Source organism: Cebidichthys violaceus, unplaced genomic scaffold (assembly GCF_023349555.1).
Source record: "Cebidichthys violaceus isolate CVI_PGR_0920_01 unplaced genomic scaffold, fCebVio1.0.p SCAF_13, whole genome shotgun sequence".
NCBI classification, from domain to species: domain Eukaryota; kingdom Metazoa; phylum Chordata; class Actinopteri; order Perciformes; family Stichaeidae; genus Cebidichthys; species Cebidichthys violaceus.
The window spans coordinates 1,074,479-1,097,915 of NW_027176296.1; the positions used below are offsets into that span (position 1 = coordinate 1,074,479).

The 23,437-nt window shown below is 41.2% G+C and overlaps 1 protein-coding gene across 2 annotated transcripts in view; it reads right to left on the reverse strand.

Moving 5' to 3' along the window:
* The window catches only part of tle2b (TLE family member 2, transcriptional corepressor b), a 76,614-nt gene that overhangs the window by 24,362 nt on the left and 28,815 nt on the right, over positions 1-23,437 (reverse strand). For both annotated transcript variants that reach the window (XM_068707246.1, XM_068707245.1), the window contains exons 4-5: positions 20,802-20,846; positions 1,514-1,576 (exon numbers count right to left, since the gene is read on the reverse strand). In XM_068707246.1, the coding sequence (XP_068563347.1) occupies positions 1,514-1,576; positions 20,802-20,846 (108 nt within the window). The remainder of the gene's footprint in view (positions 1-1,513; positions 1,577-20,801; positions 20,847-23,437) is intronic.

The window sequence follows — 23,437 nt, forward strand, 5'->3', positions numbered from 1 at the left end:
TTACACAAAATACCAATGTAATCAGTCACACAAACGCAAATATGCATGTGTGCAACAGCGCTCGCGCACGCACACACACACACACACACACACACACACACACGCAGTGTCAATATTGAACAACCTGACAGCACTGTGACCTTCATGTCTCCAGGCAGCAGTGCACACTAACACTCTCACGCTCTCAGACAAAAAGAAGTGTGTCTGCAGGTTTGTACTCAAGTCTACACACTTTCACACACACTTTCTCTCTCTCTCACTCACTCACACACACACACACACACACACACACACACACACACACACACACACACACACACACACACACACACACACACACACACACACACACACACAACCAGCGCCGGAGCGACAATACACTTTTTTTTTAAAAAACCTCAGAACAGAAAAGCGGCCAGCGTCATTAAAGTTTTTTCTCTTTGTGGTGAATTTTTAATTTACCAACCGTAGTTACCATGATCTGAACACAAAGCAGGAGGCCTAGAGGCAAATTAGTGCGGTACTTGATTTTCAGTAAGTTGGTTTCATTCATTTAAGCTGTACCTTTGACTATTAGGGAGGGCACAGTTCATAGTTTATGGTTCTGACACAACAAACTGCTGTGTATGTGTATATATAGATATATATATATATATATCTATATATTATATATATAGATATATATATATATATATATATATATATATATATCTATATATATATATATATATATATAGATATATATATATATATATATATATATATATCTATATATATATATATATATATATATCTATATATTATATATATATATATATATCTATATATATATCTATATATTATATATATATATATATATATATATATATATATATATATATATATATATATATATATATATATATATATATATAATAAGGCCACTCTACCTTGTGCCGCCCATTGTACTTACGTGGATATCCCGTAACATAGCAACCAGACACAACCACAACATCTCGGCTGACAAAAACACGACGCTCTCAAGTGCTCCCAGCTGGGTGTTTTCAGAAGAGAGCCTTACTTTTTCATTTGGGAAAAAAACCCCACTTTGGTGGACACGGGCCCTTATTGAGGCAGCTTGCAATAATTGGGAAGAAATGCAAAACTACGCCTCAAAATTAACCATAAGATTGAATCAACACATTTCATGTCAAAAATTTTACATTTTTGACATTAAATATTTGTTGAAGTAGTAGTGTAAAGCATTGCAATGCATTGACAGTGTTTCTGTTAATTTCTTTACACTTTATTCAACTTGAACACGTAAATTAGAATCAATGTCTTTTGAAAATATAATGAGGACTTCTGAATTTATATTTTGCTCTGCATGCAATTGTATGTAGTCTGGTTGATTAATTATTCTGGATGCAAAGAAAATGTGATATAGGCCTGGGGTGTGAATAATCACCTCCTGATTATGTGTGTGCATATTTTGTGTTTATCTGTAAGTGTCTCTGGCAGTGGTGACACTTACCTCTTGAGAGAGGAAAGGGATGATCTGAGCGCAGATGGCACTGAGACGCTTGACAATCTCCGCCTGAGATGGAAAGAGAGAGAAACGGGAGAGAGAGAGGCAGAAAGGGAGAGAAAGGGATATATTATCATCACATATCGTCACATATTATATACAAAAATAAGTACACAATGTACACAGCATATGAAACACTTTTTGAAACATTTTTGAAATATTTCTAATGAGGGAGGAGTTCTGTCAGCAAGAACAAGATACAGAGAGAAGAAACATGTTGGAGTGAACGACAGAGGAGGAAGGATGGAGGCAGCGTTAGAGTTCCAGTCATCCTCGGGTCTTTTAGCACCATCACACTCTCATTTAGCTCGGCCTCACGCACTCTTCAGTCTTCCTCCCATCTCTCTCTTCCTTCTCACAGATACACACATTACACATCACAATAAGCAGAAAAAAATTCTCTTTAAAGCTCTCCACCTGTCACAGCCGGCTGTCCGGTGCGTCTATTTCCTCGAACTCGTAAAACCCATAAAAACGCACACACAGACATGCACATAGACAGCGAGCACACTCGTGGCAAACCTAGTAACCATCCACAGAATACGGCTGGCTGCACACATGGACACCTAAAAACATAAGCGCACACTCTCTCGGTGTGTCTCTTAGTGTGTGTGTCACACAAACACACACACGCACACACACACGCGCACGCGCACGCGCACACACACACACACACACACACACACACACACACACACACACACACACACACACACACACACACACACACACACACACTTACACACCGAACCTCTGCGGTGTGTCTAATTCTATCTGTCTGAGTGCCCTCAGCCTCATTTTGTTCTCTTCTTCACTCAGCCGTTCTCTCTTTTTCTACAACAGCTCTCACACTGAGCCATTATTACCCTATTCATCCTCTTCCTCCCATTCTCCCCCTACTCCCCCTCCCTTGCTCACTTTGTCTCGTTTTCTCTCATCTTTACGTTTTTTCCAAATTATTCCCTTTCTCTCTATTTTAATTTATCCTCCCTCCCTTCTCGCAGCTGGCCTTTTCCTTCCTCTAACATCAGTTGCTTTCGTCTCTTTTTTCTTTGTTACTTTGCTGTCAAACATTTCCACGACCATATACATTTCTTTTAAAATCATTTTTCCTCCCTATATCTATTTTGCTTTCTCTCTCTTTATCCCTCTCTCCCCACTTATATGTGTTTCTGTCACTCGGAGATACTGGAGAAGAAGAGAGAAAGACAGCAAAGGGGGCGATGGAGGGCAATACAATGACTGACAGGGCTGTATACACCATCATGCAGAGGCTCTCTCTCTCTCTCTCTCTCTCTCTCTCTCTCTCTCTCTCTCTCTCTCTCTCTCTCTCTCTCTCTCTCTCTCTCTCTCTCACACACACAGACAGACACATACACACGATCCGCCAGCCTGTCAGTTACAACCAGTCTCATCATGACTTCATAAACTGGCTATCACCAGACACACAGCTCTGTTCCAAGGACAGACAGTCTTATCACATCATACATGTGTCAACGTATGCATGTGTGTGTGTGTGTGTGTGTGTGTGTGTGTGTGTGTGTGTGTGTATGGTTGTGCCCAAGTTCCCCAGTGCATTTGGAAAGATATGCATGTATAGTACGTGTGTGCTGACCATGAAGAGGAGAGTGACAGCAAGATAAAGGAACAGAGATGAGAGAGGAAGAGACAGAGGAGAATTAGTTTTTACAGTTAGCCCATTACTGCTGTTTTCTGCTGATTTAATTTATGATTTCACTTATTATAAAGACTACAGTATGTGTGTCTGCTTGACTCAACTTTATCCCCTAATTTACTTTCTTTTCATCTAAATATACTGCATTATTTATTCTGAATCAACTGTCCTCCCCTCAGTTACATCTCGGCAACTAAACCATAAAGCTGCCTATCGAATAACAGATTGTCCTCAGGCCAAAGATAAATTCACATGGCCTGGCTCAGTTTTGGTTAGATAAAAGCCAATATGACAAGACTGATGCTGGACCATAAGTCAGAATCGGGCAGCATAGGACAGAGCTTACCTGAACATAATTTGTCCATAAAGCTGCTTCCATTTACTGTTTCCTGTCTAAAAGGCGGCTGTAACTTTGATTGATAGCTACACAAAAAACATAACTGAATAGATATCAATAACAGAGCAGCAGAAGCAAACAGTACAAAGAAAGATTTTGCTCAATTAAGTGGAAGCATTAAAAGCATTCAGTGCAGCTCTCAGTAAGAACAAGCTTACAGCAGAAGAAAAATCAGCCACTTTGCACAACCTTGAGAGCTAAAATAATATCCAGAAATATATTACATTTACTCAAACAAGTTCTGAAGTGCTTCATTAATTGATTATTGACCCCCCAGTGTTGATGCATTGATGAATAATGTTAAACACCATCAAGTAAAACCGTATAAAGTAAAAACTGGAATTACCAACTCTTGGTTATTTGGCTCTACCAAATATACCAAAATCCTGTTGCAGTCTACATCCATGTCTGTATAAAATGTCATCACTTCATCATTTTATCCTATTAGAGATCTGTGGGAAATTGTCATAAGCAGCAAATAAATTCTTTAAATATGGCCAACAACATGTTTTGTGAGGTCACAGTGATCTTTGACCATCAAAATTCAATCAGTTTATTCTTGAGTCCAAAGTTGAATAAATTCCCTTCGGACTGATGTATCACCAGAAAACATTATGAACATGAAAAATGTTAGGCTTTGCTTCCACTTCTATGTTTCACGTGTTTTAGGCTGCCCATTACACTGGGTAGGATGTTACTGGTTTTACAACAGGACTAAAGCGAGCTGGGCTGAAGCAGTCTGAGCTGGGCCAGGTGTCCAAAAAAAAAACACGGCACAGTCTCGTTCCACAGCTCTGCCAAAGCACAGCCACCAGGGAGTACTGGCAAAGACTGGCCGGATGGAGGGATGAACGGATGGAGGGAGAAATGGATGGGTAGATACAAAGGAAGAGAAGGGGGCTGGTCAATAAACACCTGAGGGCAGATATGCTGCCAACTGGCAGGGGGACAGAGAGAGACAGAGAAAGAGAGGCTTTAAGTGAAACAGAGATGAAATACAGGTGAAGGACAAAGAAGTACACAAAAGCTTTTCATTTAAAAAGGAGCAAAAATATCCTAAATTATTCTCTAAAACAGACAAATAAAAGGAGGAATGGAAATCAGGAGTAAGTTTAGAGAAGAAGAAAAAATGAAGACATGCTGGAAAAGGACAGCCTGTTCCAGAGGCTGTGACACATATTAGCCTGTCTGAGAGGGGGGGGCGGCGCACGCACACACACACACACACACACACACACACACACACACACACACACACACACACACACACACACACACACACACACACACACGCACTTACAGTGGCAGCGTGCTCAGACAGTCATCTTGTCAGATCATTGACAACATGATAACATCAACCAGCAAAACGTGTATATGATCAGTGTCTTGTTGCTGCATAATGATACAACCTAAAATGTGTGACAAAGTATCACACATGAATATATCAATAAAACAAATAAATCCAAAAGCTAAAATACCTATAATACTACCGTTTATGATGCAGTTTAGTTTAAGCTATTTCTGTATAGCAGACAGCTACTGTGGATAACGGACCATTGATATGGACGCAGTTCAGATCTCTGCACATAGTGAGAGGAATATCTTTTTAGCTAAAGAAAAAAAAGATATTTTATCATTTTATTTAAATCAAAATCATCATCATGGTTTAAATACTAATTTTCCTCATTACTCCACATTTCCACTGTTTTCTCTTCTCTCCGAAACAGAGTTTACACACACACACACACACACACACACACACACACACACACCACTATTTATTTTTTGATAGAAATCTAAAATGAATGCCCTCAATATCAATTATCGATATTTTTCAACGTATTCTATTGCAGTTAGAAATTCCAGTATCGTGACAACACTATCGCATTGGTAACTGGACGCTAAAACACAAGAAAAGTATTTGAATTACAGGGAACTTGAATAGAGGAAGTTACATCAGGTTGTAGTTTGTGCTAAAGAAATGGGCCCTTCTATTGTGTTTTTTACATTTTTTCTGTAGAAACATCCAATAGTTTATGATCATGTAAGTTTAAACACACAAAGTAAAGGTTATATTCTTCCTTGACCCAACATTTTACACCTGCATTCAACCTTCAATCTGGAAGAAATCCATCAGAGAACAAGGAACCAATTTCTACACCAACACTCACGCTCAGTAGACCAGAATGCAATTCAGAGACAAGACTTGTGCTTTGCATAAGAGGCCTAATTCAACATTTTTCTTGACTGGAAAAACTCACTCTCCTCCACTTACTTTGCAATCCCTATTGCTACAGTACTGCTCTCTCTCCACCCACATGTTTAACCCACAGCACAAGCGCAACATGTTCCTGCCTGTTCTGTGATGGTTGTCAAAAGGCATTTGAGGAAATGTAGAAAATTACTAACTGAAGTAGAAATAAGACGAGATATGAGGCGGTGGGTAGACTAGAAAAGAAAATAATAACGCTCACTCATAAAATAAGTCACCACACACTGATGGTGTAACAATGGTTTTGCACGTGAAGTTTCTTTAAATAATGAACCAGCGACTGACTGTTCTGACAAAGACAAAGCTCGTTTTAGACTTGAGGGAGTCCTATTGGAGTAAGATCTGCTCCCGAGCTATTCTTTCAAATGCTTGGAATGAAGAGGCATCCTGCGCTGTGTAACTGTTGAATATTGACAGGCTTGTAAGAGGTAAAAAGTGATATATTTGGGTGCATATGTAATGCCTCCTAATCAAGACCAGGAATGCAGACAAGCTCAAAAGGAGTGATGAATTGACAGAAAACAAGATCACGATTTTTCCTTGAACACTTTTCGCTTGTGACACTAAAGTTAACTGGAGCTGGAACATTGGAGGAGACACTTGCTTGTGAAAGATCAGCATTGTATTTGGTCTCCCAGCATGATGGCAAGCAACAGTGACCGCGTTCATCTTGCCAATAAAGCTTGGCGAATTTGAATGTGACGAGCGTGGGTTGAGATTGGCAAGGGGCGAGGGAGATTGTGCCCAGTGTGCTCGGGCACCGCCAGCTGTGCCAGCCTCCGAGTCCCACTACGGCTGAGCGAGCCAGCTTTATGGAGGGGGCCTGTGTGTGTGTGTGTGTGTGTGTGTGTGTGTGTGTGTGTGTGTGATTCCACACTCCTCTACTTACTCTAATTGCTCTCAACAATAATCTCTGCCATCTTTTTTAGCTCCAACTTTATTTCTATCCCTAGCACCTCTCTCTGGCTTGTTCCCGGAACAGTTGCTGGTTTGAATCCCTGGAAGCATAGTTCTGGAGACAGAGTGAGCGATGGAACACTTAACCTCCGACAGCAGAGGACTCCAGTTGTAACAGGCAGCTTCACAGTGAACGTGTGTCACAGTGATGCATGATGTCGACGTGAAAACCAGGACGCATGCTCACACAACAACTCTGAGAGAAAGAAGGTTAAACAAAATGATTTTGTGGTGACAGAAGAGTGCTGAGGCTCTGACCTTTACACTTCCTATGACTCATTGTTCAGAATATTGGCGATCCAGAAATTAAGGTTTATTCCATTGTTGCCCTGGATAAATAAAAATGCTTTAAAAAAACGTGTGTAACATTTAGTACAGAAATAGTGTGTGCACCACATTTATGAGTTCAAAATGATTTCCTTGTTCACTCAATCACTATTTCCATAATAAACACTCAATTAGAGCTGTGAAGCTTAGCTGGTTAATCAAAAAATGAATGTTAACTATTTTAATCATCGATTAATCCTTTGTCCTTTTTCAAACATTATCATAATTTGCGTCATCACTGACATCAGGTGCAGTGCCTAGTTACTCTGATGTTCACATTAATCAAAAAAAGTAGTGTGCATGCCATGGAGTGATTAGGGCCATGTCGTATACAATGCCTCACAGTTTGTGCAGCGCATGTGCATGGCTGCAGAAAACCCTCATTTATTTTCCAAGAGTCAGAGGGTGTGTACATATCACACACACACACACACACACACACACACACACACACACACACACACACACACACACACACACACACACACACACAAACACAATCCTGGAGCTTATCTCTGTCCCCTGCTTTCTAATTGGACTGCTCTCCCCTCTGTGAACAGTTTAAGGTAAATATTTGTAGCCAACGACGCACTAATCACCCACTGATTGGGGTTCTAGGCACAGAGCTGTTCAATGAAAACAGCCATTGCTGATTCCTCTCTTTCAACCCCCACACCTCCTCCTCTCTTTCCTCTTTCTCTCCGTGCAATCACCCATCTTCATTCTCTATTCTGCTGCCTTTTTTCCCCCCCAACTTCCACAGTATATCTCTTTCTCTGTCCACTTGCTCTGTTTTCTCTCAGTGCACTTGGCCTTGCTCTCCTTCTCTGCCCTCCTTCTTATTCTCTCTCATTTCTTTCTCCTTCTTGCTCTATCTCTCTGCCCTGCTTCACTCTCAGACTCTCCCTCCTCCCTCCCTCTCTCTTTTCTTGCTCAGTCTTGTTTTCCTCTCTCCGCCCTCACTCTCTCTCTCTCTCTCTCTCTCTCTCTCCCTCTCTCTCTCTCTCCTCTGGGCAGCGAGCCAGCTCCTCTTCCCTGGCACCGAGCCAACTGCTCTCCTCCTCTTTGCCTCCTCCTCCCCTGCCTCCTTTCCTCTATCCCCCTTGCCTCTGATTGATGGCCCCTCTATTCTGGAAGGAGAGGAAGAGAAACAGAGAAACAGAGAAAAAGAGAGAGAGAGAGAGAGAGAGAGAGAGAGAGAGAGAGAGAGAGAGAGAGAGGAAAAGGGGAGCAGCAAAGCACACACGGACACCGAAACACACACACAGTCACACACAAAAACACTAGGGGGCACACACACACGTGCACACAAGCACTCTAAGAATTGTGCACACAAATATAACTACACACACACAAAAGCCACCACAAACAGTCAGACACACACACACACACACACACACACACACACACACACACACACACACACACACAAACACAAACAAAAGCAACAAGGGCACACAGAAAACCAATCCAAACAGAGCAGAGGAGAGCACACATACAAAGAGCTGTGTGCAGAGCAAGCAGAGCCTCGCAGCATGAGACCAACAAGCACACACATGCAACCACATACACACACACACACACACACACACACACACACACACACACACACACACACACACACACACACACACACACACACACACACACACACTTCTTCAGACACATAAAGACACAGATTCAACCTTCAGTGTAACAATACAAGATAGGCAGCGGACCAGGCAGCAGAAACATTTATAATAAAAAATACAGACAGCTCACTTCAACTCCTCCAACACACACACACACACACACACACACACACACACACACACACACACACACACTGGTGGGTATCCATTACAGTTACCAACATGCAAGAACAATGACTTCACACAAACACACCTGTATGAAAAGACATAGATGCATGGTGCATACACCTAAGCAATATACATATACACATTCTGTACACACAAACTCCCACAGGGAAACTTTATAGGCTGTGTGACAGTGACATAGAGAGAGAGAGGGGGATCTAGTTGGTTGTAAAACTACAACCCCAACTGTGAGATTCCCACTCTCTGGCTATATTATACACTAAGCTATTAGTCATATTCACACTGTGCCAGCTCACCAGCTTGCATTAACAGACTGCATACGGCTTCAAACTCATGTCGTCCGCAATGCAATCAGACACAAAGTAGCCAGAGCAGCAAAGCTGGCGGTATAGTATGCATGCATGAATGCAAAGGCACGCAAACAAACACCCACATTACACACACACACACACACACACACACACACACACACACACAGTTAAGTATCATATTTTCTGTAACGCCTCAGGCGCCTCAGGCAGTTCTTGATTTGGGCCTGTAGACACGGAGTACTGGAATATTGGATTTTTGCCCACATTAGTACTTCTTATTGCGCTCCTATATCCTGGGGAATGCAGGTACAGTACCCACAATTCTAACAACAAAGCCAGAAGATCCTCGTTGAAAATTGACTCTGAATGCCAAGAGGAGGAAAAAAAGACTCTAAACAAACTCCATTAACAAAAGCATTTAACTTAATTTGCTCACTGCAGTGCAAATCAGACCAAGGGTACAGAAGGTATGATCTGTCATGAGATTGCTCCTCCCCGCTTCATCATCACTAGCTATATTTCAAAATAACAGTCTGGAAGTGGCAGTCCATATTATAATAATTACTCCTAAGACCATTAGATGACATATTTTCAACTGGTCTTACTACTTGCTAAAATGTATTTCTGTACACCTGACTAAAAAAATAATTAGACTATTAGTCTAGAGCCATGCTAGCATCTCTATAAGGCTATAAAACAGTGCTTTAAGGTATACGTTAGCATCCCAATGCTAGAGGAACTACAGGAGAGCACCAATTTCATCAGGATACATTGTGTTCTCATGTCTTGTGGGAACCATGCATGTCTGGAAACAATCTTGTGCAAATCCATCTGGTAGATGTTGAGATATCTGAGAAGATAGATGAGAACTTTGGCCTACGGATGGCGTTAGAGGAAAAGTTGGGGGAGAAGCCAAAGTAAGCAGGATTTATCCTCTGGGGACCACGGATATATGTAAAAGATAGCATGGAAATTTGTCCAAAGGTTGTTGAGATATTTGGTGGTGATAGTTAGTCTGATAGTGGTGGACCAAAAGACCAACAGACCGACACAGCTACTGTTGCTAGCTCGGCTAAAAAGCTTTTATCCTTTAACCATTATTCCAACTATAAATGACAATTAGTACATTTTATTAATAAAAAATGTAAATGAAGATATGCTCCTCATTAATTTTGACTTAATTTTGTATACAAAAATAAATTTCACATGTCATGTGTAGCAGTTATGTAAAAAGCCACATGCTGTGCCTGAGAATACTGGCACCTCATGTGCCTCAATTCAAGCCCTGGTCGCAGAACATGGTAGCACATGCAGCCACTATCATATACATGTACACGACCGCCCGACTGCCCGCCCGCCCGCCCACCCACCCACCCACCCCCACACACACACACACACACACACACACACACACACACACACACACACACACACAGTCTGTGTAGCTACTCAGAGCTCCTCTGCCAGGGCAACAAAGCCATTACGCTAAAAGGCTAGCTCCCTGGGAATTTAATCACTCGTTTTCACTCTCATCTCATCTTTCTCTTTCTTTTTTCCACTGTTTTTCCTTCCCTCAACTTATTTTCTATCATTCCTAAAGGGTTATATCACACTCTGTTCCCGCTCTCTCTTTCTCTTCGCCTCATTATTCACAAATGGGCTCTGTTACACATGTATGCACAGGCATACACACATGGTATGAGAGGGAATGAGAGGGAGAGACATCAAAGGTGCAGACGCAAACACACACACACACACACACACACACACACACACACACACACACACACACACACAGAACGCAGATGCTACAACATGTGCAGAGGGACTGCATACACCAATCATTAGAGAGCGTAAACACATACCATAAACACACACCATAAACACACACATGTACACAAGTGACAAACTTGACCTCTCCAAAGCAGTGGTTGACCCACATATGCAGGTTCAAAAATATTTCAAACCACAACTGTGGGATTATCGACTGACTGGGTGATGGGAGTAGCAGAGAGAAAAAAAACATGAGGCAGAGGGGATGGAAAGAGTGAGATTGAGAAAAAAAAGGGGAAAGAGAGAGAAGCCCAATCCTATTACGAAGCAAAGCGGTGAGTTGAAAATGAAGGCATCTCTCGCTTGCACTTTTTCCCCTCACTTCTAGTACACACTCTCCTCCCTCCCAAATGAATTGAGGATTCAGGTCACAACTTCAGCCAAATATACCAACGCCTGCACGCTGTCTCTCACACTCACACACACACACACACACACACACACACACACACACACACACACACACACACACACACACACACACACACACACACACGCACACTTGCATAAAAAAAAAGGCTAGACAGCTCGGGCTAATTAGACGGGAGGATAAGTGCATGCACACACCCTTTTTTTATACAACACAAACAGAAAAACATTCTCTGTGATCTCTCTCTGCTGCTTGTACTCCGGCTTAATCGTCCTCAGTCCCTGTTTCTGTTTTATTCATTTACTTAGTTTATATCTTCACTTTGTTCGTCGTTTTTCCCCTTTCTTTTCAGCTTGATTAACAGTTGTTTTTTAAATATTTTTTCTATTGTGAAGAGTTGGATCCTTATCATAGTATTCATGGTATTCATTCAAGCATGCTTCATTTTTCTTCTTTTTTTAAGCCAAAAAACATACAAAGAAAGAAACACCAAAGAAACACCAAAGAACTGAACAATACACACAGAGCTTTTATTTTTTATTGTATGGCTCCTAAAATTGTCAGTAATGCCAGCATTGTTTGCTAAATAACATGAACTATCAGATAAAAGAGAGTGCAAAGGAAAGACTGGGCTACTCTTGTCTGTCATACAAAAGCACACACACACACACACACACACACACACACACACACACACACACACGCACACACACACACACACACACACACACACTCCCACTCCCTCAGCCTATGTGTGGTGGTGAAATGAAAGGAGGGAACAGGAAGGAAGGACAACCAGCTGCTTCATCTGTCCTCAGGAGTCCACGGGGGAAACAGTCTGGCTGCCGAGCATCCTGACTATCAAACACAGCCTCCATAATATCCTGCCTGGTCTGTGAACCACGTTGTCTTTCTATCTGGCATGCTGATACAGTCTGTAAAGTCTATATATATGCTAACACTGGTTTTTATGATATCCTGTTGAAAGTGTGTGAACCTAGCATATGTATGGCAATTGGTATAAAGAAAGTATAAGCTATTGCTGGAATGTGAACACAACTTCAATGATATCCTAATTAGCATCCTGCTTAGTATCACATTAGTGGAGGTCAGGACCTGAAGTGTTACAAGGCGACTGTAGAGCAGCTGGATTAAGTAAGAAGCCCGGCCACCAAGCACTTTGCTAAATGTATATTATTTAAGTACTATGTTGGTGTTTGGCTTACTTCCTAGTCGGTAAGTTTTAAGGTTTTAACTCACACCGTAATTATCCTTAATGGCTCAAAATTAGGAACCAGCTAGAGGCTATAAGCTCAAGGACAGAATGACAACTCTCAGTAATGGGATGCGCTCTCTCACCACTGAGGCCGTTTATTATTTCCTTGCTTTCAAAAGAATATTCACTGTTTTAGCCACAAATAGCATTGTATAGCATGAACTATTAGAAAAATTCCATTGTGACCCAGCTTTCAACTGCACAGGCCCCTCCAGGTTCAAACTGTCTAATCTCTAATTATGCACCCTCGCTGCCCAGTAGCATTGTTGCCTATAACGCTGTAACAGGCTACTAAAATGCAAACAAATTCCAGCATCCCACCCGCTTCCTAAAATTGAGAATTTCTCCCGCAAACATTTATTGGTGTCACAGCTCAAGGTGTAACCTTATGTGAAAAGCACAATTTGTGTGAAGGATTTCAACCTTTGAGTCCACAGTACTTCAATCAGCAACAACCCAGGCTTGACTCAGATGGGCTGCTACTTTGTTCCTTGGGATATCGATTTCTAAATAAATCAGGGAGACATTTTTAGGCACTTAAAAGCGCTAATCATTGTACATGCATAATCATAATGATTTAACAACACCAAGCCCTCCAAATTGGAGTTAAAAACAGGATGTTTTTTTCCAGTTTCCAGTAATATGATTTTGTAGTGACTGTTAAAGATGCAACATTAGCTAAAGCTATGTGTTTTTTCTGCATTGCAGGTAAAAATATGACACTAATATGTGATGTTTCTGAGAGGAAGTGGGTATGATGTTCTCACAGTAGCAGTGTAAGGGTGAACCCCTACATTTATGTGACATTTTTTGTGATGCACAGTCAGATCCCAACCCAGTCATTTAGAAACACTTACCTACGCTGTTATTGAAATGCTGCCACAGTAGTTTCCCTGCTGGCCCCAGGAGTCTACTGGGGGACACTCTACCAGCAAAGAAATAATGGACCCTTCTGCAAAACTCACACATTCTCTCTGATGCTGTGATGATGTACAGTATATGTGAACATGTCAAAACCCAGATAGAAGAAAGAGATGTGTTACCAATGACAGCGCCAAAGTAATTTCAGTTTGCAAGGCCAGCAAGCAAAACAGAGTGCATCACACCTGTACAGACGATCTGTAGGCAAACATGTTAACTACTAGTGTCACTGTAAAAGATGCAGCCCACAGTCAAAGCTCTCCTTATGAACAGCATTGGCCAGCTGTGTTCAACCGCCATGACGGAGATATTCATTTCCATAATTCTGTTGTTATTTAGTATGTAGTATTCAAGTAGCACTACTTTCAGGCAAGTAGCTGAGATGTTTTACTTATCCGATAGCCAAACCTACTTGTCCAAAATGTAGGCCTGACTGCTAACAAACAGCTAATGTTAACTAGCTTTCCTCCAGCACATTTCAATGCAGATGTGTTGTTCCCAATGCTTTATCAGGGATCAGGCAAATAAAAAGCATTAATGACGTTCTCCTGAATGCATATTTTTACTGAATATCGGTCTCAGATCGATCGGGGCATCCCTAACACTACGACTGCATGAGGCATTCTACTTGTCCGCATACAGAGTTTACTTGCACTTGGCAACGCACTGTGCACTTCAGCATACTGGAACAAAAAACCCAGACGTGACTCGTGCTGGCGGGTCCAAACTATGTCTAGTCTAATCAGATCTGGGCTCCTGTTCAAATTCTGCAAGATCTCTGAGTCAATACGTCTATTTAATGAGTGGATCAGATTAGATCATGGTGCATTACAAGCATTATAAGATGAAAAATTAGGGTTTTTTGGGTGTGTTCGAGTCCAACTATCATCTGATCTTTTCAGATTGGGTCTGACTACCTTTGGGTCCCTTTTTTCTTATGCACGTCTGGTACGTTTCCAATAATTTTGGGCCTGTGAAGACTTCTACCTGAAAATGCACTAAACAAATGCACGTTGATCCTGGATAAGAAAGTACAGCTGCTGTTGAGCACTGCTGCGGTAACATCTTGCTACCACTGAGCAGTTGTGGGCTCTGTGCTTTGCCTAATGGCCCTTTGAAGTTAGCGGATCATGGAAGGAAAGGCATATCTCATTCACTTCCTGCCTTTCATATTTTTCCAGGCCGCACTCTGGTCACAAGCTTTTGGGCTGCCTCCACCTTCTGCTGGAGACGAGTCTAACAAAGCTTCTATTCTTCTCCCTCCTGCCGCCATCATCTCGTTATCCTGCTGCTAGAATCAGCCGTCAATAGAAAACCTGCTTCAATCCATTCAACAAACACCTTACAACTACACATGCAGCACATCATCATATCTAGAAGCTGTCCTTGGCCAACGGCTGTGAGCCCACAGTATATGACTGAATTACAAAGTCACTGCATATACATGTGATGCATAGCGGGAGATGCAGGCAATAACTAGTCAGGCCCCAGAAGTGCTATATCAATGAATATAGAACAACCACAGAGAGCAGTGTAAAGTCCTTATAGCCTCCCTAGCTCCTCCAGGGGATACAGCTAGTGTGTGTATATATATATATATATATATATATATATATATATATATATATATATATATATATGATAATGGAAGTGAACCAAGTGAGATAATGTGACGGCGGTGTGTGCGCATGTGTGTGTGTGTGTGTGTGTGTGTGTGTGTGTGTGTGTGTATCTTATACAGCTTAAGAGGTTGAGGGGGAGATGTTATCTTTCAGATACAATCATCTGAGAAGGAGGAAGGCAGAGAGATGAAGAAAAGAAGGGAGAGAAATGCAAAGGAAATGAGGGAGATCAAGATAGCGAAAGAGAACTGAGGGCGGGGGTGAAGATAGAGAGCGAGTGTGAAATCTAAAGAGAGAAAGAGAGAGAGAGAGAAATATGAAAAAGAAGAGAGGCTAAAAGGAATGCTAGGAAGGAACGGGATGACTGTTACAGCTCAATTAATGCCGGGACACGAGATGGCCCTGCCACTGATAATGACAGAGCGTGCAATAGAGAAAGAGACAGAGAGGGGAGAGAGGGGAGAGAGGCAATAGCACTGATCTCGACAGGATGTTAAGAGGAAGCTGGAGGGGGGGAGAGAGAGGAGGAGGAGAGGAAATAAGAGCAGATACTGTTAAATCTATTCATGATTCATTATTTCTCACTGCGGCTCAAAGCTCCCCTCCCTCCGCTGATGTCTCTCTCTATCTCCCTCTTCTCCGACTGCCCTCCCCCTTTCTTTCCCACTCTCCCTCCGTTGCTTTCCTTTTCTTGGCCCCAATTTTCATCTCCATCTCTTCTTTTTTTTTTCCTCGCCCCTCATCTGTTCTGAGATCTTTATCCGTCTCTTCTATCCATCCTTCCTGTTTACCCTCTCCTCTTTCATCCATTCAATTAATCTCTCTCTCCTCTTTTCCTCATGCTCTTACACTTTTTCCAACATTAGCTCTCCCCGCCATCTCTCACATTTTCCCCGTTTCTCTATCTCCCCGACTCTCTCAACTGCTTTTTTCTTGCAGTATCTTCAAAGTCCTAATTTTCTTTAATTATGGTACACTCACTTTTTTTTTTAAATCATCCCACTCACTTCACTTTAACAACCTTGATTCTACAACCTCTTCTTTTGTGCTTTATTCTCATCCTCTTCCTTTTTCTGACACTCCTCATGCTATCTATTTTTTCAATCAGTGTCTCTTTTTGAGTCCTTTGTTTTTTATACCTTCATTTTGTATTTTATCACGCTCTCTTCCTACCTGCTTCTTTCTATTCTTTCTGTCAATTTCCGCTTCTCTGTTTCTGTCTCGAGCTGTAATACAGTAAGTTCTCTTTTACTATCTGCCTCATATTTCCCTCTCACTGGCTCTCCTCCTGTTAAACATTTTTACTAGCTCTCTTATTTTTCTCTCTGAATCACTTTTTTCACATTATGCTTTTTTTTCTACCTTTCCTCTCTCTCATATCCCCCCTGCTCACTCTTCTCATAGCCTTGTTCTCTGGTTCCTGACACCGGGCCTCCACCTCTTCATTTATTTCTCTCTTTTTTTTACTCTTATTCGCCTGACTGTGGCTCTTTGGTCTCCTTCTGTCATCCACACCACCTTCCCTTTCTTCGCCCTCTCTCGTCCGTCTCTTATTTTCCACACTATCCCCTTCTTGGCCTCCCTCTGTAATCTTCCCCACCCATCCCCCTCTTCCTCCTCCTCTGTCCATCTCTCAGAGGTGCAGCCAGCACCCCAGTCCATTGCTTCTTTTTTGGCGACCAGAGCCGACTCCAGTTCTGCCCGGCTTTGTTGCCAGCCGTCTCTCTCTCTCTCTCTCTCTCTCTCTCTCTGGTAATACTTTCTCTTCTCTTAACTAAAGTACAACTTTTTCTGCGTTTTGCTTTGAAGGTTAAGGTCAACGGAATTTAAAGAAGGGTAGTACTTTTGAAGCATATTAGAATTGTGGTCATTGTGATCAAAATGGTAATTTATTTTACTATCTGAAAGTCCCAATTATATTTTTTCAGAGAAGAACAAAATTGCATTTACTGCATTAGTGTGTCAGGTTGTTTTAGGTATTATTATCTAAATATTAAATTTCCCTTGTGCATTTTATGGTAATTGTCGACTGACATCACTATTTTTTACAAAATACTGCAGCACTACAATTTCACTCTTACTTGAAATACAGTAAAATAAATAAATGAATCCTGAGTGTTTCTGTACTGTAGTTCAACCACATGAAATTACTTGTAAAACAATACTTTCAAAGTAGTTTGACAACACAACATTTGGTCTCTTTATTCTCCAGCTTCTCTCTCATTTTTTTCTGCCTGTCTCTCTCACCCTTTTTCTGATTATTGCTCTGTCAATGTTGTGTCTGCTGTGGGGTTTAGGAATCAATCTACCCCATCCATCAGTCAGTTTTATTGTGCACGCGTGTCTTTTTTTCCTTCTTTTTCACCGGCGCAGCTATTACAGCATAAAGTCCCACTGAGGTTTCCTGCTTTCAAATGTGGTTCACGTCTTTGGTCCATGAGGCCAGGACTGAACTTGGATTTTGGAAGAATGCAGAATAAATCATGAGGAGCAGAGGAGAAACTTTCAAACAATTCCAGTTTCAAACACAACATTTTAAGTTCAACTTGAAGCAGAACATGAAGGCAATCTGGAGCTATAAAGGGTTACTCTGACATGTTCCTGACACAGAGATCTGCATATCTTGTTCTTATTAAAATTAAATATTACCTCACATCAAGGTGTCACAAGCTATGTTACATAATCTGTTCCAGATATAATGGTTAGTATTCATCTTCAATCATGCAAAGTGTGGCAGACAAGCAGATGTTCTCTGGTACACATTGAATGCTCTCACCTATACCTACAGATGGTGCCTCAGATATTACAATCGTAATTGTTTGCTAATACTTGTTTGACGGCAACGACCCATCCTTCTCTAATAAGCTTAAAGCTGACATGAAATCGAGATCCAAGCAGATATATACAGTAACCAATGGAATTCTAACAAGGTGGTCGAACGTGTGTTATAGTGTTTTTATGTAGTTTCAATGTGCTAGTTTGCTTCTGTTACAGCAAAAGTTTTTGGACAGGATCTCTCTTATTTCCATCACAGATTAAATATTGAGGTAAAAAAACATCTTTCAACCAATAGCAGCAACTTTAGAGACAAAGAAGGCACATCTGCAAAATTATACTACAAAATAAGAAAGAGAGGCTTGGTGTTCTTGGGAAACTGCTGTCGGGTTTATACTGTATGTGTTTTTGTTGCAGTGTTGCTGAAAACACAGCTTCACCTGAACACAACATGTTACCATAAACACAGGATATGGATTAGGATTAAATATAGCTGATGCAGGTCATTACAAATATGCCCTGATTGGCTCTTAAACTCATCTTGCGTCATTCCCAACATCAGCCAGTACACTGCACTGCAAGTATTTGGACAGAAGCCCACTGTTTAATGTCTTCGTGCTATAATTACCTTGATCGTGAAATGACACAATGATTAGAAGTTAAAGTGCAGAGGCTTTCATTTGAGGGCGTTTTTTGAGAAATTGTTTCAAACAACGAGCTGCGTTCTAAATGCATTATGCCGGTAAAAATCCATCCCCTCTGGTCTACCATGACAGTGCCTGAGTCCACCGCAGAGTTAGCATGACAGTTAGACAGATTAAGAGAGAGGGAGACACAGGCAGTCACCTTAAAAGAACTGGATAATGATTCTGTCTATCTGTGTGGAAGTCTGTAAACACAGCAGAACAGATCTCAAGTCTGCTGTCTGTCTGTCCGTCTGCTTTTTTTGTCCATCTGTCTGGACATGTATCTGCCTGTCTGCTATTTGACTGTCCCCCCTTTTCCTGCAGTGTGACCCAGACAGCAAATTAGCAGCAAGTGGGGACAGACAAGCAGTCACCGACTCCTGAGAGCACACACTGCTCCTCATGTCTTCTTCCAAGAGTACCGGGTCTCAGTGGGGATAAATGGAAACGACGCACAATCTACACTGACCTTCTTTTAATGCCTTTGAGCTGGCATGTGGTTTTTTACTTTGCTTAGAAGAACCGGCGAGCGATTTCACACAGCGGTCCTATCCATCCCATGCTGTCGATAATAGCTAAGCCCTGTCGACATCTAGTGTCAGTTAACCCAGAGTCTGTCGCCATCAGCTCTGTAAGACATACATTTGCCATTGCTATGGTTACAGCCTGTACCAGCCATCTTAATGGCATTATTAATCCCTAATTCTCACATCAGCAGCCATCGCTTGTTCTGCTTGATAATAGCACACAAATAAACATTAAGTCAGCAGGGATATCATAATTGTGCAGCAAACACACTCTGCTGGTTTCGTGCAACAGTTCTTGAGTTTATATTCCACACGGAGGCATTGAGAGGTAAACTACAGTGTTGAGCAGTGACCCCTTATTGAAACTAATAAAATCAGCCATCCATAGTTCAGTGTTTGAAACCACTTGTTGCTCTTGCTGATTCATTAGGAGTCTACCAAATAAACAGATCCTTCCTTAACAAAAAACATGTTATTCTTTTGCTCTGTTTCTGGTTCTGATTACAATACAAAGTACTAGTACTAGTGTTTGTGTTCTATTTTGTAATGTGTCAGTATTCTTTCTTTTACACTTAATAATTGTTATTCTATTGTTCATATATGTTTACATTTGTATTCTATAGTTTTTTTTGATTCATCTCTTGTAATCTTGAATGAAACTCTGGCACAAACATTTTCTTTGAGATTAATACAAATTCTATCTAATCTTATTTTACAAAGATGAGTCACTACTTTTTTCCCTGCTCATCATCTTTACACAGGAATTTCAGCTGGAACAGATCCTTCTTCATCCTGCCAATACAGTATACACTGAGAAACCAGGAAAAATAGACTCATGCACTGAACTAACGCAAGACAACCCTAATGCACAAAAAACCCCAGAATAATTTGATGTAGCCTATTTTTTTTACACATTTAGCTATGTGAAAGAACAACACAAGGGTCATGTGTTAGATATATATTAGACAGGTATTAAACATATTTGTAAGTATAGATTTGTTAGATTAGAACTTAATCTATAAACTATGATGTTGTAGGATTAAAAATACATATATCACTGGATGAAACATTTTTTGTAAAAAATAAATAATAACTTAATGTTGAAATTACAGTTTGTAGTTTCTGTGTTGACCAAATTCTACGTTACATTTTAAAGCTATACGTTGTATTGAAAGGTGTTTGTCATAATGCGTTCACTTTATTGACATATATGGAGGTCACTTAGTGTAAATGCAAAATATAAATGAGGACAGGATCTAGAAAATATAGCAAAAACCCACCCACACAAAATGACACACTGGTAAGAATGTTTGTGTGTAAATAAACAACACATTCACATCCTCCCGCCTACTCAAAAAATGCAACTTCTACACAGAAAGACACGCACACACACAACCTCCAACCAAGTACACCAGCAGCGAGCAGAGACTGAAAACCCCACAAAAACACTGAGTACAGTCTTACTTACCTGTTTGTGCATCTCAATGTTGAGACCGTAGGACATCTCGTAGTACTGTGGAGACACAGATGACAGAGCTTCGTTAGCATTTTATACACAGCGTATATTAACATTCAGTCTTACACAATATCTCCCATTCAACATCTGTTGCTCAGTGTAGCTGCATATGCTGCTGTTTGTCAGTGTGGTTTTAATGAAAGCAAGAAAAGAGAGAGGAAAAAATGGGAGAGAGAGAAAGTGAGTGTGTGTGTGTGTAGTAAACAAGTTTGTGTGTGTCAGTGTATAGATAATGAGGTATTTATGTCTCTGTGTGAGTTATGTGTCTCAGCAGGATTTTGTCTATGCAAGGTAGCCAAATGAGCATGACTTTGTGTGTGTGTGTGTGTGTGTGTGTGCGTGTGTGTGTGTGTGTGTGTGCGCGCGCTGAATGTTGTAGTTCCTGCATGTGTTTGTGTGCATATGAAGACCTACAGTATGTATGGTCCCCATCATAATAATGAGACTTTGTCAGTGCTTGCTGAGACCACTGTGCACTGTGTGCCTGTGTCTAAATGTGTGTCTGTACAGTTTGTTTGTGTGTGTGTGTGTGTGTGTGTGTGTGTGTGTGTGTGTGTGTGTGTGTGTGTGTGTGTGTGTGTGTGTGTGTGTGTGATTGATATGCTTGTGTCTACAGTATGAGTCTACAGCTATATTAGCACAGGTCCACATCGGGAGGTGGTCTGGCTCATAACGTGAGCACCTTCACCCAGGTGTGAAATCAGTCTGTACAGATTGGCCACATTCCTGAAAGATTTTTTTTTCCCCAAGTCCACTGCAAAAGAACAGGATCTCTTTACAGCCAGTGCATCCACGAGTCCTTAGTACAGTACCCAATAACTCGGTCAGAATGGCATTAAGAGAAAAAGAGTTGAAAGATCAATTGATTCCGCCTCTTCCTGCTGTCTAGTGAGGCTGGCGCCCAGATAATAACAACCCCTTCATTAGCAAAGGTCCACACAGCAGCAGCATCGCTTCCCTTGACTTGGGACACACCATGTTTGCTGACAACTCCGCCAGCTCCACCTACCTAATTTGCATATTGAGAAAAGGACAAAGCTGGCAGAATAGAGATAACAAGGACCAGGTGTAAATGCAAACGCCTGAGATCAGACTAGACAAGACTAGTCTATTTATTAGTCTTTAAGTAATAATCAACAATTTTATTAATCAGCCATTTTTAAAGGGTAATTATACAACCCCTCTTTTTTTTTACCGACTCTCAGTAATCTAACTTTTCACCTTGCGGCAGTGATGTACAGGTGTACTTCTGGTCACTGTGACATCAGAGCTGGGTGTGGTTAAAGGTGCATCAAAGCACATTTCTGTCAGAGGGGAAACTCGTCAATTTTAACCAAAGAGGACAGTGAAACGCTGCTTTTGAGTCTATCGCTGAGTTACTCTGGAAGCAAAAATGGCAAAAGTTCACTGGTTCCAGCTTCTCAAATGTGAATATTTGCTGGGGTTTTTTGTCCTCTATGGTACTTATAATGAATATCTTTAGATTCTGAACTGTTGGTCAGACAAAACACACAATATGAATAAGTCAATGTGGGCTTTAGAAAATAGTGATGGGCCTTTGTTTACTACTTTCTGAAATCTTAAATGAAAAATGTCCAAATAAATAATTAATAAATCAATTGAGAAAATGATTTGCAGACTGGATTAGAATAACATTTTCCAATATTAATTAGATAACAAATCCAGAATCATACATACATGACATATAGGACGACATATCTATGCCAAGTAGGTCATGCTCCTATCTGAGTCTGTGTTGAGAGTGTGTATAGTTGACACCAACTACTATGTGTGTGTGTGTGTGTGTGTGTGTGTGTGTGTGTGTGTGTGTGTGTGTGTGTTTGCTAAATACCTTGTGCTGCCACCTCTGCAGGTACACGTGTGCCTGTTAAATGTGTTGTTCTCTCTCCTCTGTGTGTGTGTTTCCTTGTGTGTGTGTACGTCAGTAATGTGCTGTAATGGTGTTGGTGGCGAGCGGCGTACAGACAGCGAGGATCCGTCATGGTGACAAAGGCAGCCTCTGCAGCCGGATGAGCAACGCTCTGACTGATGAGAGCGAGACACTACTCTCTCTCTCTCTTCCTCTCTGTATTCTCTTGCTCATTTTCACTCTATTGCTCTCTTCTTCCTCTCCATTTATTCCTCACCTCATTCAGTCCGTCCCTCTCGCTCCTATCTCCATCTCTCAGAGGCTGTCAGGCCCTCTTTTTTTATCACCCCTCCTCCTTCTCTCTAGTTATTCCCCTCCTTCTTTCTCTAGCTGTCAGATGTTCTTTTGCTCTCCATTTCAGTCTATCTCTTTATTTCCTGTCTCATTTTACCCACTTGCTATCTCTGTCTGTCTCTATCCGCGTACGTGCCTATCTCAATTCAAATTCGCTTTATTGGCTTGAACATAATGGAGTACAGCACTGCCAGATCACACAGTACAAGGTTTATACTATATGTGTAATAATTCTGAGTAAGATGTAAAGAAGACAAAGGGTTACCACATTACCGCACCATTCAACACTACACACAAAATACACAACATTACTATACATAGGATACTATGTGCCGATAACGAAATGAAAATGAATTCGTGCCAG